This window comes from Rhinolophus sinicus, linkage group LG07, assembly GCF_036562045.2.
Source record: "Rhinolophus sinicus isolate RSC01 linkage group LG07, ASM3656204v1, whole genome shotgun sequence".
NCBI classification, from domain to species: domain Eukaryota; kingdom Metazoa; phylum Chordata; class Mammalia; order Chiroptera; family Rhinolophidae; genus Rhinolophus; species Rhinolophus sinicus.
In genome coordinates, this window is record NC_133757.1 from 21,956,604 (window position 1) to 21,973,604 (window position 17,001).

The 17,001-nt window shown below is 48.2% G+C and overlaps 2 protein-coding genes across 6 annotated transcripts in view; both read right to left on the reverse strand.

The window, feature by feature from the left end:
• BORCS7 (BLOC-1 related complex subunit 7) overlaps nt 1-5,540 on the reverse strand; it is a 40,416-nt gene extending 34,876 nt beyond the window's left edge. The window contains exon 1 of the mRNA XM_019725028.2: nt 5,430-5,540. The gene's annotated coding sequence lies outside the window, so the exon portion shown is untranslated. The remainder of the gene's footprint in view (nt 1-5,429) is intronic.
• WBP1L (WW domain binding protein 1 like) overlaps nt 500-17,001 on the reverse strand; it is a 52,509-nt gene continuing 36,007 nt past the window's right edge. For all 5 annotated transcript variants that reach the window (XM_019725025.2, XM_019725023.2, XM_074339118.1 and 2 more), the window contains 3 exons: nt 14,058-14,160; nt 5,430-5,591; nt 500-4,113 (listed from right to left, as the gene is read on the reverse strand). In XM_019725025.2, coding sequence (XP_019580584.1) covers nt 3,386-4,113; nt 5,430-5,591; nt 14,058-14,160 — 993 coding nt within the window. In that variant the 3' untranslated portion in view covers nt 500-3,385. The remainder of the gene's footprint in view (nt 4,114-5,429; nt 5,592-14,057; nt 14,161-17,001) is intronic.

Genomic DNA, 17,001 nt, shown 5'->3' on the forward strand with positions numbered 1-17,001 from the left:
CCTTAGCCTCCAACGCAGTGCTGGGCATCAAGTAGGAGACTCCCTGATACATATTTTGCATATTAAATCCAAGGCCAAGCACCCATCCACGTTGCTATCACATCATGAAGAGATTGCACAGTGCTTGCTTCCTGTCGAATGTCATGTTTTAGCTTCAGTTTCTGACAAAACTTGTTTTTGCGTTTTAGGGTCTGATTTTAACCTGTTTGTGGGACTTTTCAAAGTATTCAAATGTAAGACACACACCCTTGGCAGAGAGAGGGTTTGAGGGAACTTCCTCAGCGAAGGGTGTGGCCTCAGGAGCAGCATTCCTGGGCCTGCCCTTGGTTCTGAGGTTTCTGCTTGGCCCAAGAACCTGCCCTCCACTGCTGTGTGACTTATCTCCGCCTCTATGAGAAGGAAAAAGCGATTGCAGTTAGGAATCTTGAGGTGGGACTCCCTGAAGTCTGAGGTAGAGGAAAAAGGAACAAAGTGCCTCGAGAAAAAAAGCACAGCAGCATTTTTGGGATCCATTTTATTTGGGCTTCTCACAGTGGTTAGACCCACTCTGTCTTCAGAACAATCACAGCACAGGAAACGCGTCACCGAGACTGCCCAGAAAAGTCTGACCAGCTGAATCTTATTGCTTAAAATACACATATTCACAATAACTGACAAATGGTGATGTGCCTCACATAGGAATGTGTTAGCATTTGCAAATCTTCCGACTGTAGCACCAAACCCTCAACCAACCCCTTCCTTCTCATTCACCTGGAAAACCAGACTCAGTCAAATCCCCCTGACCCCCTAAGCAGTCCTTCAACTACCCACTGCCATGCGTCTCCTTGTAGGGTGGCCTCCGGTAGCAGGGCCCAGACGGTGACCGCTGGAATAAAACCAGCTCCACCGGTTCCATTCTTCTTGTGCCTTTAAGGTAGGACGCTGCAGTGAACCCAACAGTTAACGCTCAGACCAGTTCCCCACTCTAACTGGGGAAGGAAACTTGAGAGGGCCAGAATTCTCCATTTGATCAGTTAACTCTAGAAGGGTTCATTTTGGTAAAACTTGATCTTGGAGACACTTCAGTGAGTTGTTTGGGATTTTTTTTTTTTTTTTTTGATGGTGGAAGGAAAGGCTTCTGAGGGCTGCTGAGGCACTCCCGCCCCGCTCTTGCCACACACCAGCTTGCTTGCATACACTGGGCCTCATTCAGCAGAGGGAGGTAAGCCCTGTGGTATCTGCCAAACCCTCCCGGCAATTCTGGGCACAGCCGACATCTGGGCTCCAGCTAGTCCAAGCTTGTCACTGAAGATCCAATTAAGCTTCTGTCTGAAGTTCCACCTTCGTCTTCTGTCCCAAGTGGTTGTGGACACCCCTCGGGGGCTGATACTCAGGGCCAGGAGCAGCTGAGGGAAGCAGACAGGTTCAGAGCACATTTCCATTTACAGGGAACAGAACCAGGCCTCCGAGTGTCCACAGAGCAATGTGCAAATTGCAGTGATGGGCAGAGTAAAACCTCTACCTCGAGCACAGCATCGCTGGCAGACACGGGACTGCTGTCGAAATGCTGCTGAATACACCCGAGTACACAGTCAGACATTTGTTCAGTAAACAGTAAATGCGTAAAATAAATTACCTTGAGAGGGCCATATTTGCTCCAAATGTGTGGTTAATGTGAGCAGAATGGCTGCCATTCAAAGTATATTCACAGGAAAACAGGGTTGGGGGCTCACACGCAACGGACAGACACACACGTTACCTAAAAAGTCACTGTATACGGACTTCGCTTTGTTCGACATGGATTTTGGTTTTGTGGACTCCAAACACACTCGTTCACCTCGCAGCCTTGGATTTGTCTATTTTTGTATACATATATATTTTTTTCCTTTCTTACCATAACGTCAATGCCTAGTCTGAATATCCTCGTTCAAGAGTGGGGGAAGAACCAGACTCTTCATATGAACAGGGCAGGGCAGGGAATGTTTTCTTTCTCCACGCAGATACCTATCAAAGCTCAACTGGTTATCTGAAGCCAAACTACAGTAAGACGGGTCCTGTGGTCCTTCTGGACGGCTGCCTGCACCCCCCTCCCCGGACCACCTGGACTCGTTACATAGGCTACAGCAATTAGTTACCCCACTCACGGGGCAGGAAGGCATGGAGGGCAGGGAAAGGGCATGAAACCACAGATAACCAAGGCATTTTTTCCAAGTGGTCAGTTTAAAAACAGAAAAGGGAAAAAAACAAAAAAACAGAAAAAAAAAACACCTTATTCAGAATCAAGAGAAAGGGCTGTGGGCGACCAGGCTGTGGGGATGTCCACCCACAGGACCCACAGCCGCATTTGTTCAGAGAACAGTGAGACGCCAAGGCCCACAGACTGTGTGCTTGGGATGGGGGAGGGCCCTGGTCACCTGTGTGCACAGACCAAAGGGCAGAGATGCAGACAGCTGCACCTCTGCCCACCACCACGGCTCAGGGCCCCCTGTGCACCCATAGAAGTGCCAGAGGGAGCCCTCACCCACGCCGGTGCACAAAACACCTCCTTTTGCCTCAACTGTGGCCAGGCTCTTTGAAGGCCAACTTGGAAAAGAGCCACAAACTTCCCTTTTCCAGAACAGAATTCTTGCCTGCTCACTGGTAGAGTTCTTGTTTTTAGCTTGCTGTTGTTTTTATTTTTACTTTTTAAGAAAAAACAAAGAGAAGAAGACAGCAGAATCTTCTACACGTGAACCAGTCTGCAGCCGGGTAGAACCTGCTGGGCAGGGCCCATCAAGGACGCACCATGACGCATCGATCCCGTCACCTGGAATTTGAGAGCACAACAAGCCCCCCACCAACCTACCACACAACTGCCCGTCAGCTCTCATCCTCCCACAGAATGAGCCCAATTCTGGTGGCAAGGGGTGACGATGACCCCTGGATTGCTGCGGGCTTCCTGCTTCACCCACGGCCGAGACCTGCCACCTCTCCAAGACTGAGACACAGGAGGTTCTTATGCTACCACCAAAAATGCATTCCATCACCAAGAGTCACCCCAGGGCACAGTCTCAGCCCCCTTCTTTGGGAGCTCCTAAAACACATCTCTCCAACCCAAGCTGATAGTGAGATGTGACTTGAAAAGGGGGGGAAGGGGACGAGGGTGGGGTGTGAGGAATGAGTCACAGAACCGACTTCTCAGCCCTCCACAGCACTGTGCTTCTGTGGGGGAAGAGGCATCCATACCCCAAACTGTACCTGGAGATACAGGAAAATGCAGGAGCAGAGGGGAGGAAAAAAAGAAAAAGAACAAGGAAAAAGGACCAAGTGGCTATACCACTTTCTGTGAAAGTCACTTAATGCTTCTCTCGTGGTTCCCCCTACCCTGGTTGCTTTACCAAGTTCCCGGGTACAGGCAGGGCCTGCTCTAGCTGGGGGAGCTGCTGCTCTGGGAGTTTGGGGAGTCCTGCTCATTGATGGTGTTCAGCAGCAGGCACGCGGGCGGCCGCGGCAGGTGGGGGTGCCCGGGCTCTCGGGGCTGCTCCTCGGAGGGCTGGCAGAGCCCTTCCTCCTCGTCGCCAGGGGGCCGCACGTGGCAGCTGTCGCAGAAGTCCAGGGGCCCATCCAGAGCGTCGTCGATGAGCGCGTTGAACTCTTTGAGGTCGTCGTCGTGGTGGCCCCGGTTGCACACACACACTTCAATGCCCGAGTCGCCCGTGAAGCGGCGATGTCTGCCAGGCGTCTTGTCCTTACTGGCCGGCTCGCAGCTGTAATCTTTCAGCAGCTCCTCCTTACATTCGGAATCCTTGTCCAGGAAGGCCCCAGGGACCAGCTCCCCCAGGCCGGCCACAGAGCTGCTGGGCTCCATTCCAGGGGCTTTGGTGGCTGCTGGGTTGGCTGGCATGTCAGAGGGCTCAGGGTCAGCAATGATGCTTGGAGGTCTCGTGCTGCTTCTGCTGGGCCCAGACAAGGGGCTGCTCTGTGCCCCCTGAGAACCCCTGGTGGGATCGGCGCCTGGGGGGCTGCCACCCGCAGGGCCACACTGTGCAGGCAGCTGCTGCTGCTGTAGCTGGAAGGCACTGTATGGTGGGGGAGGAGTTGGAGGTCGGTTCACCACTTCCTCATAAGGAGGTAGTAAATAGTTTGGCAAAAACCCTAAAATGGGGAGGTAGGGAGGAGAAATTACTGCACTGGCAATTGTCCTAGGACAGACTGTAAAGCTCACAGTAAACATATGTCTCTTCTCAACCCCCGCATACCCACCGAGGGACAGCTATGGCTCTTGGTTGTGGGCAGGGCAGAGGGCTGTGGGAGTAACCTAATCTAGCTTCTGGAAACCTGAGAGCCCTTAAAGCTGCTTCACAGACAAAGATTTCTGCCTGTCTGGTCTGGAGTGAAGGCAGAGGGTTAGGCAAATGTGGTGGATGGCCAAGAGACATTTCTGCCTGGAATGGACCAGTTTCACATGCACGCATGTCTCATGTTGCATGGTTAGACTGTGTCCTCCATCTACGTCCCTTGGGCCTCAGGGTGAAGGGACCCTAACTTAAGACTCTCTGACCACTTTTTTCTTCCCCCCAACCCACCAGGTGTACACCACGAAGGGGCCCTTTTTCTGGGAGGTTAGAAATCTGTGTTGTGTCTCACTCTAGAGTGGGTGGAGGTGGTCTGGAAAGACAAACCAAACCTCATCCTGAATCAGACCAAGAGTGAGTGGGTTACCAGCGAAGGGTGAGATGAGGGGCCTGTCATCCAAGACTCATCAAGAACATGCCAGGTAAGTTATCTTCTGACTGTGCTACATGCCTTGCAGCATTGATGATCTAATTATACTGTAACAATAATTGCTAGCATTTATTGAGCACTTACTATATGCCAGGTACTGTGCTAAGCACTTATCCCTTCCAGATGTGGAATTCCACATTTGTGGCCACTATTTTCTGTACAACACCCTGTAGGATGGCTTTGGGACAGCTGCACAGCTGGGCCTCCATTGACATTTGAGAGATCATGTGTAAGGAGGCACAGGGAAGTCAGGTGAGCGCCCTTCCCTGAGGCACCAAGTTTCTTGGTTCTCAGGAAGTCCCAATGTCACTCCTCACACCTGTCCCTCTTATGGCAGCCTCTGCTCAGCATATCACACGGCAAAATGGGAGGTTTTCAGACTATTGAATTCTAAGTCTCAATTCACTCACTTCATACACTATCCAACCACCTGACTGAAAATCCTGCTAGAAGAGTGGAGACCCGGTCAGAACCCAGCCAGCGTGGAGGTGGAATGGCCCAGCGGCTTCAAGGGGTCGCATCCACAGCACTGGCTCCTATGCTACAGGTGAGCGCCCGCTTGTGCCCCGACTTTTGAGATCTGCTCTGTGCTGCCTGCTGGCCACAGGGGCCTTGGCTGCAGATGCACACGGTCTGTGCATCCTAGGCTCCTGAGGGTGGGGTTGGGTGGCTTTTGGGGTACGTACTGAAATAAAATGGCAGCGCTGAGTAATTGTGGGCTTCCCGGTAGGCGATCAGGTTGATTTCATGTTGCCGCTGCTGGGCCTGAAGGCGGTGCTTGGCTCGTCGGTGGTGGCAGACGCAGCAGCAGCTCAGGATGATGATGATGGTCCACACCAGCCAGAACCCTGGGGGTGGGGAGGCGACACAGAGGCGGACACACAGTGAACAGCAGCCAGAAGGGCAGTTCTCAGAACAGGGGGGTCCCTGGCAGTGCCCGCCTGATCAAAGCTGGCCTCGCCCAGTGAGTTCATGTTTAGAACCTGCGTTCAATTTTTATAAATGTTGGTGCCAGAGTGAAAGACACATGGGAAGGAAGAGGGCAGGAATGTAACACTGACAGTAAAGGAGATCACTCACTCGGGGTGCCTGCTCCCAGGGATCTTGGGGGGAGGGAAGAGTGCCAAGGCATGTCTCCAGCACCATTGGTTCCCTCGTATGTTAGGTTTGCTGGGTATTAAGTATGCCCCCCTTTTAGGGCAGCTTACTTTTCCTCTCGTAAGAGATCTCTGAGGACATGCTCAGCCGCTCTCGGTGCCCACCTTCGCCCAGCCTGCTCAAGCCCATACAGGCTACTCAGGCTGCCTTCCTGCTGCTGACACCAGGCTGGTCACCAAAAGCAAAGGGCCCCTCAAAATCCCCACAACTCAGCAGACTGGCAACTGCCAGAGGCCTCGGAGGGGCTGCCTGATAAAGGAATTTTTAGGGTTCTCCTGATATCACCAAAAAGGACAGGCAGGCGATTTTCTCTACCATGTATGCTCCAAATACAAGAGTCCCTAAAGTTAGAGGTGGAAAATTCTGGTTGCCTCAGGTCCGTCTCTTCCCTAGGGAGTGTAAATGACTTCCTCTGCTCCTGATATAATCCAGTACAATTCCATCTCCCACTGTCACAAACAATCCACTCTCACCTCCTTTTGGCCTGCCCTTGCATTAGACTCAGGGCCACTAGCAGCCTGCCCTTCTTTCTCTGTGCTTCAAAGAGAGGAAGAGGAATGGGGGAGAAGGCCCACAAGCCTCTTCTCCGGGTGCATTATTTCTTCTCATTTCCCACTCGTTCTTGGCTCATTGCTCAGAGAATCTTGGCAAGCCCCAATACAAGATCCCCTCCCCAATCTTCAAATGTATGCAGAGAAGCCTTCTAAATAATTTGTTTTAATTAATGAGCAATTGTGCTTTAAAATATGTACATATGTAGAGAAGGGTAAAATGGAAGGAAAAATACAAAAACAGGGACTTATCCTTAAGTAGTGGGATTATGAGAAATTTTAATTTTCTTTTCCCAATTATTTTCTTCTTTCAAATTATAAAACTGGAAACAAAATAAGTGAAAACTTTAAACTATCTGATTAATTTTATTTTTGCTGGCTTTTACTTTCTAAATTAATATATTTCTGGATGAGTTTTTAAATTCCTCCAGGAATATATTCATACAATGAAATGATGTGAGTCACTAAAAACAAAACAAAACAAAAATTCCTAGAATACTATTTTTGACATATACAGATGTTCCTGATGTTAAGAGAAAAAAGCAGATTACAAAACAGTATAAAATCTGATCCCAATTTTTGCTTAAAAAAAATAGTATATATAAACATCTATTAGAATGAGCAGGAAATTAATCATGAGGTTATTCCTGGATAACAGGACAGCAGATTTTTCGGGTACCGGCTCCTTTTTTTTTTTTTGGCTTACCTACATTTCCTAATTTTTCTAAGATAAATATGTACTTCTTTGAAATACAAAGAATATCTTTTAAATAAAAAAAATTTATCTAAGGAATAGTTTTAAGATGAGTTGTTTTAAATGAGAATAGATTACATTATTGTTCATTTGTTCTCTATTCCTGGATAACTTCAATTTTTTTCATTACAAATACTACATGTATTTTTTATCATCTGCTTTGTAATTATAAACTTGTGCTTAGAATTTAAGTACTTCCACATGTATCTTTCCAGAATGAGTTAATATAATTTTTTTAAAAGGCCTCTCTTCTCCCTACATACGAAATTGTAAATGAATAGAATCCTGACTATTCATTTCATACCAGAACTCGATATTCTGAAAGATCCCCTGACATTTAGGGTGTGGCCTCTGGCAACCGCACTTTGTGTCCCCCAGGGGTGCCCCCACTGTATCTCCCCACAAAGCCACAGAGTGAGACAGGATGGGGGTACAGCTGTCAGGCCCCAGCAGGCTGTGTAACACCTAGCTGCTTTGAGCACACGTCAGTATTCAACAGAACTTTCTGCTGAGGCCTGAGAACAGGTGGAGGACAAAGGCCAGAGGGGGTTTTTTTTGCGTTTTTTTTTTTCCAATTTTTCCCATCAGCAGACAGAAAAACCCTTCCTAACCAGAAAACACAAAGACAAGCTGAAGTTAAAAGTCTCCCTGTGCTCCTTCCCAGATTCCCTCCTGACATTTGCTTAACTGAACTTCCATTTCTCTCCTGCTGCTGGCTGACTAGACTAGACAGATACTGTTTGAGGAGCCCTCCGAGAATGGTGTTGAGGCCAGAAAGGAGCTCTGAGAGTGAACTGGCTACCTGCTGCCTTCCTATGGCATCCCCTCCAGCAGCTAAGATGGATCTAGTCAGCTCCCAACCTCCTGGCGTGGGAATGCACTGGAGAGAGGCCGCACAGATAAACACCGTGCATTCTGCTGAACAGCCTGACTCCAAATGTATTTCAGAGTCAAGTCGAAAGATTCTGGGCTAGTCACTCTTTTATACCAACATTTCTCTTCCTTTTTCCGGTATAATCTGACAATCCTTTATATTTCTGTGCTACTTTATAATTTAGAAAATACATTCTCCTGTTATGTAATCAACATCTAACTATTTACTTCCCGAGTCATTTTTTCAGCAGTTTCTCACCTAAAGTAAAACAATTTTTAACTTTTATACCACAATATATATGATCTAAGGTAGTATTTCTCAGTTTTTGTAACATGCATTTTTAAAATCCATGCTTTTAATAGGAAAAAAACATTGGGTTTTCATGCGGACTAAATAATTCTGGTTCTCCCCTTTCTGGGCACGTGGGTAGTAGGCTTGAACTTCCTGGCTCCCGGTCCCCTTACGCTTAGATGAGGCTTTGGGACTGGTTCTAACTAATGAATTGGGATTGGAAGTGAAACATGTCACTTAGAGGCCAGAACATGTCTTGCTGCTGTGAGACCCTCCACTAGTCTTCCTTCGGCCATGGCAATTGGGAACATTCCAGAGAGTGACTTCCGGGTCAGTCTGGCCCCAGAGGATGATCAAATGGGAACAAAGTTCCCATCCAACTTGCAATGGACACATAGTGTGAGCAAGAAATAAACCTGCTGTTTTAGCCCACCAGGATTTTGGATTTGTTTGTTACTGCAGCATAACCTCGCCTATCCTGACTGATGCAGGGAGTTTATAGGCTTTTCTGGAAGACAGGATTTAAAGGATTCATCAAATTCTTAAGGGAATCTTTGATCCAGAAAAAAGCTGCAATCTATTGAACTAAAAGTATAATAGAAAAAGACGGTTTTTTTGGTTTTGTTCTATTTTGAAGGAAAAATTAGGCAGGGCAGGAGACAGGAATAGAAGAGACAACTGGATTATTTGTGTGGATCAAAACTGGGGGAAAACTAACTTGGGAACAGAATGGGTCTAGTGGCATGAGGAGGTGTTAGTATATGTCCAGAAAAGACCCCCAGTGAGCTGGTTCCACTTACTGGACTTGATGTGGGAAGGCAGAAGGCGTTCTTGTCGGACCCTCAGAAAACAGATTCCCTTGGGAACCATTCTAGTCAAAGTGGTGTCCATCAACTTTAAAAGGGGGAATACCCAGACTAGTCCCTATGGAGTTGTACAAACTTTTTATCTTTTTTGCTAGTTTTCACGAACAAGGAAGAAGTTTAGAAAAGGAAAGCCTAATGAAAGAGACATACCAAGAAAGACATAAGCAGGCCCTCCTTCCCCAACACACATCTACCCAGAGATTACATTCTCTAATGACAACTTTGAAAGTTGTGACCTCATGATGAATCTGTCAGGCTAAGCAAAATGGAAAACATGCTTTAAAAAATAATCGCAGTCCAATGTAGGCACTGAGTCATGTACCCCCGAGTTCACTATAAACGTGGGAAAACACCACTCCCCATTTGGCAGGAAATTCCTCATTAGGAAGCCAAAGCATACTGTAAAGTAGCTCTCCTTCTACAGCAGGTGGGTGACCTCCCTGGCCTCTTATACCTCTCAGCAGGAGACCCTGCCACTGCCACTGTGGCCTGAATTTGGGAAATGAAGACTTCAGAGGATTTGCAACTTTATCTGAAAGACTGGGCAAGTTTCCTGTAAGCATGACTAGAAGAGAGGGCAGGGAGAAGGGGGGAAGGGGAAAGGGGGAGGGGAGAATGGAGAGAGGAGGGGAGAGGGTGGGGGGGGAGGAGATGGGAAGGGGTGGAAGAGGGGAGGGGGAGGGGGGAGGGGGGAAGGGAGAGAGCCCCACCCAAATCCCAGATCACAAAACCATTTCCTTAGCTTTGTGACCTTGGTCATTTTGTTTTTCTTTCCCTCATGTGTAAAATGGAGAGAATAATGCTCTCTACCTACTTGGTCACTGTGAGCAAAATTAGCTAATCTATGCAGATTACTCAGAACCATGCTCTAAGAACCATATATAGTAAGTTCTAAGAACCATATATAGTAAGTTCTCTAGCTTATTATTACCATTATTGTGGTTACAGTCATGGCCACAGATGGGAAGGGTTTCCTTTAAATTTCCCTTTTATTACATAAAAAAGCCAGAGTGAGACACAAGTCCAAAGTCTGCTTCTAGGTTCTATTCTTGGCTCAATTCATTGGAAAACCAGCCCACCTGCTACTGATCAACCTGCCTTTGTCCAAAAGCCCAGACCACTAGGGAACTGGAGTCTCGCTGGGGCTTGGAAGGAGGCCCCAGCGTCCTGCTGTGCACTCTGCTCAGGGTGGTCTACACCCTGGGCCCTCCTTAAGAGCAGCTCAACCAGGGATATCACAAGATAAACTAAAAAGAAAAAACATTAGTAGGTAAAAAGCTGAGCAGTGTTGACTGGATTTGCTAACAATCTGTTTCATGTCATCTCAGGGAAATCCCACTGTCCAGAAACATTCCCCAGTCCCCCATTAAAGCCCAAACCAGAGAAAACTGATGCCTGTGAAGTTCTACCAAAGTATCTCAAGAGCAGAACTTCCCAACTCTGACCTCTTCCTGGAAAACGGAGCTGGGTAAGTGAAAAGAGTGGGGACGTCATTCTACCCTTCTCCATGTGTTTGAAATCCTACCCACCTTTTAAGGCTGGCTTCAAATACCACCTCTTCGATGCAGCCTGCCCGATTCCTGTCTAGCCAAAGCACTCTCCTTTTGAACATTCAGAGCAGTTCTGGCACATACATTCTACTCTCTACTTTGCATTACTAATGGGGCGTCTTATCTCCTCTCTCTGCTAAGAGATTCCCTTCTCGATGGCAAGAATTATGTCTTTCCAGTTTCTAACACAGAAGAGGCCAGGCCACAGCATCCAGTGGGAACTTGTTAGAATTGCAAATTCTCAGGTGTGCCTCAGACCTATTGAATCAAAAAATCTGGGAGTAGGGCCCAGAAAACTGTATTAATGAGCCCTCCAGGAAATTCAAATACTTGCCAAATTTCAAGAACCACTGGAATAGGCTTTGCTGAATGAATGAATAAATGATTGAATGATGAGTTGACGTACGAGTGCCATAAAAATGAATGGGATGATGATAATAATAATTAATGACCAGGTTCAGGGTGGCCGGCTAGCTCAGTTGGTTAGAGCATAGCACTGGTAGCACCACGGTTGCTGGCTGGATCCCTGCATGGGCCACTGTGAGCCTCCTTAAAAAAATAAAAATAATGACTAGGCCCTTCTGGCCTCGATCACTGCACTAGGAAAACAAGACCCTCATTTCCTATCTGATGCAGGCCCAGTAATGACAACTGGCATAGGTTACAACAGACTGAAAAGAATTTGGAGAAAGGGTGATGGCTGAATCTCAAGGTCTATATGTTTGTATGTCTGTGCAAAGTGGGCTGTGTGTGTGTGTGTGTGTGTGTGAGAGAGAGAGAGAGAGAGAGAGAGAGAGAGAGAGACAGACAGAACAGACAGACAGACCTCAGCCCACAGGAAAATCCAGCCTAGCAGAGGTAAAAGGGTTGGTGGAAATGGCCTTTTTAATTTTTAAACCCGAGGCCTTTCCTGTAGGCAGCTATGGTTAGAGGGACTTGGATGAAAACGCAGCCAAGGATTTCCTGGCTAAGATCTTTTCCTTTCAAAGGAACGAGACAAAAAGAATAACCCCAAACCCATTACTTTCACATTTCAGGCAAAGTTTAGGGGCAATTAGAGGGAACAGGGTTCAAAGCAACAAAAAGTGCAATTTTGATGAGAACTGAAGGAGCTCATTCCAACGTCCCTCCTTTTCACATCGGGCGGAGGCCAGGACCCTAATGAGGAGGAAAACCAAAGCATTCTCAGAGGGGTGGGACACCCATGGGCATCTCCTGACCAAGAAGCCATTTCTGGGCACAGATGAAACAGAAGTTTTGCTCTTACAGTCTCTGCCCCGGCAGAACTTGGAAAGCATGAGCCAACTGTTACAAGGGTGAGTCTTTTCTCTCGGTCACACACACTGACTGATCTGTTTGGCCTCCTCCTTTCCCCAACTGACCAGAACTGGAGAGATAATTAGCCCCTCGTGCAGCAATTCCTCTGGCTTTCTTTAAGCCCTTGGGGTGAAGTGCCTGGTTCCCAGGCTGCCTCCCTGCCATCTGGGTCTCCCTATCCCAGTCACCCCACCGCCCTGCCCGGGCTTTGCTGACCCAATTCTGGTAGCTACTTACTGAGTCTGTTCTGCCAACCGCCCAGGAGGCTCTGTCAATCTGAGATGGGGCCATCAACTCCATCCCTCTCTGCAACTGATGCCGCCTGGGCCAGGCCCCAGAAAAACAAACTGCAGCTCTGTGGCTTTTTGGCAGCCCAGCTTCAACTTTTGTTTTAACAAGGGGTGAGAGGGAGAATTTGAACCCTGTGGTTATCTGCATTTTAAAACATTTAAACACAGTCTGTCCACCTGCTTGGCACTTTGTGTTCTCTATGAAGTCCCTCAGCCCCACCCCTTCTAAAACAGCAACAGCAATTCTGGGCCTTCTTTGTGGCTGCGTATGTGCATGGGGACTGAGTGGGGACATCTGAGCCCTGTCTGCTCCTTGGGGGAGCAGTCTGCACTTGACTGTCGCTGGGATTCCTCAGAAAGGTAGACGAGCTGGAGAGGATTCCCAAGTCCTCAAAAGGGAAGGACCGGGGTGAAAAGCGGTCCTATGTGTAAGAGCCACTCTCCCACTGGCTACAAGATCCGTTTGCATTTAGAGGGAGAGACTTCCCAGCCAAGAGGCTAATTTCCTTTCCATACCAGACAGTGGCCCTTCCAGCGGCTTTCTGACCTTATTACTGATATGGGGGCAATGGGGAAACCAGACAGGGGGAAAGGGCAGGGGTGATGGCGGCAGTAAGGGCAGGGTTTAACAAGCCCAAAGTTTGTTTCCAAATGGAGGGAGTGAGGCAGGGCTTACAATTATCTGGGGAAACAGTCTTATCTTTTCCCCCCTCAACGGACAGTGGAGGAAAACCACTGCAATGCTGGTCACCTGGGCACTCTCTGCTCTACGGATTCTCTGCTCTACGGACCCTCCCAACCTCCCATTCTTTGTCCAGCATCCTACAGTGTCTTGTGTGAGTTCCAAGATCAGAGGACAAAGTGTGTTAGGGCACTCTTCAAGCCTGGGTCACTCTCTGAAGTCCAGGGCAATATCACCACCCTTGGGCGACTCTGGAAGGTGCAAGTGGTCCCAGCCTCAACCAAACCAGTGGCAAGACAGGGACTGTCTCCACAGGGCATTTAGCTGACAGTAACAGGTTAGGTGCACTGGAGAAGTCTCCAGACACTTAAGTTTGAGAACTGGGGAAGAAACACAGGGGGCTTGCTCCTCTAGACTGCCTCTCTCCTGGAGGGCTCTGTAGGCAGGGACCTATAAAAAGATTATCCCTTTGAGAGGGACCCTCAGACACAGACGCAGCTCTATGATGCTCCGTGAGGAATTCTGGAACCTTGTGATTCTTATAAGAAATCGGATTTACAGCCATCCACAGAGCCCAGCCCAGCACTCTCAGCCTCTGGGGTACTGCGACATCTCTTCACAAAGGTGGCAAGCCTGGGCATGGGGGCTGGCCCATGGAAAGATCTAAATGGTTGTCACTAGTCGGCACACGCTGGAGAGAGCATCAGAGAGCACCCCGGGCAGGAGTTTCTGCAGCAGACCTGATGACCACAGCCCCTTAACAAGGCTCAGACCATATTCTCCCGTCTTCAGTCCACAATGTCCAGAGGGCATCAGAGCACTCCTCCTCTCCAGAGGAACCACTTCTGGAACCCAGACACAGATTCTACTTGCCAACACTGCCCCCGAGAGAATGAGAAAAGGGCTGACCAGTCCACCGTCAATGAGACGAGGCAGTAACCAGGACCCCGGGATTCCAAGAGACTCGCAGGCAGGACTTACACCAGAGTTCATAGTAGTAGTTGCAGCACTGAGACTGTCCACAGCAGTGTCCTGTGTCACAGATGTAGCTTTGATTGTTGGTACCCACACAGGTTTCCTTATCCTAAAAAAAAAATTTTAAAAATCAAAAACCGTTTTACCATATTAAATTATAGCTCTTAAACAGCCTTTTTTTCTCATCTCCCTGTCCCTGGCCATCTGCCCGTCCCCTACCAAAATGGTTTCTACCAATGATTAGTCCATTAAGAAAAAAATATTAGAAAGAACCACACAACAGAAGATTTAAGGGGCGGGGGAAGGGTTTGTTAAAGGGGGAAGAGGATTCAGCACACAAAACCGACTGGTAAAGAGCAGAGCTCTCCTGGAGACAGGAAAGGGTTGCCTTGCTCTCTTTCTGTCCAAGCAGAAACACCCGATGTTCAGTTTTTAAGCTCAGCAGGTAAGAAGGTGATGATTCTCCTGTGATTGGCAGTTATGTTTTAAATAAAACCGGCTTTTCTGTGAAAGTTCCTGGAATAATTAATGCAGTATGCATTCTAGGATTAGCATCTATCCTCTCTTCAAAACCCACGGTCTCCAAGGTTAATGACAGCGTGATTCAAAAGAAGGCTAAAAAACCCTGTTAATAAAATTCTTCACTTTGAAGAAAAGGGGCAACTTGCTCAAGTGACCTAGTCCAATTTCAACTTGCTAGACCATTTTTTGCATATCGAGTGATCTCTTAATCATCTTGACTGGATCTGGGATTCATACTGCTAAGAAACCACCCAAGCAGCTTGCCAAGTTCTATTCACAGCACTGGTGGATGCGGATGGAGGGGAAAAGGGCTTTTTACAGTTCACGTTTAAGATATGAAATACCTCACCAGCCAACCCAAACTTCAGCCAAAATGTTCTTAGGACCACAGCGCATATGACGAGACCTCTAAGTCACCTGCTCTATCTGGCTTTCAACATGTCTTTATTCTAAAGTAATAACACGTGCATTTACTGGACACTGTCCTTGTGCCAAGGACCATGGTGGGTACGAGGAATACAGAGATAAATGAGACATTGTCCCTATCCTCAAGAAGCTCAAAGGTGAAAAGGGAAAAAACGCTGCTCAGCAAAGAAACTAAAACCACAGTATTGTATTTGCTGCTACTCAGGCTGACCCTGCCCACAGCGCACATCCGGGCGGACGCCTGCCAGTGGAAACTTAAGTCACATGGTCGGTTTCTCCTCTCTGGGCCTGGCTTCACTAGGCTGTCTACTTGGCCAAGGGTATAAACAAAGCACACAAGTGACTGTCTCCAGGACTTGATGCTGGGGAGCAACAGTACAGGCACCTAAAGCCACAGGGAGAGGACAGGACAAAGGGCACGGCTAAGAACCAGATCTCCGGCTCAGTGCAGGTTTTCACCACACATCCTCAGATGCTTCCTGGTCTTTAAGAGGCTTGCATCCTGCTGCAAAGGGAAGAAGGAGACATGGGAAAGGCATTTGTAAACTGACAATGAGGGTTGCACAATATTGCAAACAGAGCGCTTCCAATGTTTGCCTTCCTGCGTACGCCATATACAAAATGGAAGCACCAAGCGGGTGGCTGTCCAGTGAGCTGTGTCCCGTGAAGCTGGGCACACGCAGAGAAAGCGGATCTGCACTAGCTTTTCCTGGAACACACGCTCTCTGACTTCAGAGCAAAACCCTGCTTTCATAAGGACACCAGGAAGCTTCTCCCGTGTCTACCAAGTCCTGAAATGCCATTCTTCTGGCACTGGCTCACAGGCGCACACAGTTCAAAGTGTCCACATAGCTTCTAAAGGAGGCCGTGCTGCATACACCCTGACGTGTTAAAGAATCCAGTGACACTTCTGCCTCGGGCAAATGCACCAGATGAGGTCCAGGATCTCCACACACAGAGGCCAACTGGTCCTATGTGAGGCGTGCAATAGAACGCGTTTGGAATCTAAACAAGTGGCCTCTTCATGACCTACTGGTGTCAGCTTTTCTCTTGGCTCTTCCGCCCCCCAAGGCAGGAGGCCTGATAGAAACAGGACCCCACTCTTTTCCCCAGGGAGAGCAGAACTATAGTAGCATCATTTAATCCAGTGTTCCTCAAACTTTTTTTTTTTTAAGGAGGGCACAGCGCACAGTGGCCCAGGCGGGGATCGAACCCGCAACCTTGGTGTTATTAGCACCACGCTCTAAACAACTGAGCTAACCGGCCACCCCTCCCCAAACATTTTTAACCAGCATTATCTCGTCCCGTGTTCTCCTCCTTCTGCCCCAGATAAGAGTCCCCAAGCTGCCTGCCATGGTCTTGGTTATGAGAACTGTCATTTCTGCTGCAGGAGGAAGGAAAAAGGCAGGCAGTTAAGGAAGGGAAGTGGGCTCATGGACCTTTAGCAGGGAAAAAATAAAGGCAGAGTAGGGGATAGTGAGATGTGAGTGTCATAGTGAACTCCTCCAGAGAGACCTGCTGGGGTGAGGAAAAAAGGCAGGTGCCTTGGGTTTGGTCCCAGCTCTGCCACAATAGAAAAACAGGACTTTGGGCAAGTTACTCAATGGCACTGTGACTAGTTAACATGTTCTCTACTGTCGCCTTCACCCCTAAGGCTTTATTACCCTACCCCCCACCCATCCCCTCTGACAGAGCAGCCTTGAGCCAACTCCAGAGGTCCTGAAATCTGTCTCCTCTCATTCAAAGTAACAGCAGCACAGAACAGTGGTGTGCAAATGCTGCTTGGTGTTCTTCCACCCTCCCCCGTGTGAGGGGCTTCACAGCCGTTTGCCCAGCGGACACACAGACCTCCATGATCTCCATGAGGCCCAAGGGACACTGAAAGGCAGGAGTGATTACGAGTCAGTCAGATCTGGTTTATTAACGTACTAAGCCCACTACACTTATTAATTGTGTGAGCTTGGTATATCACTTAACTTCTCTGAGCTCTTAATATCAGTAT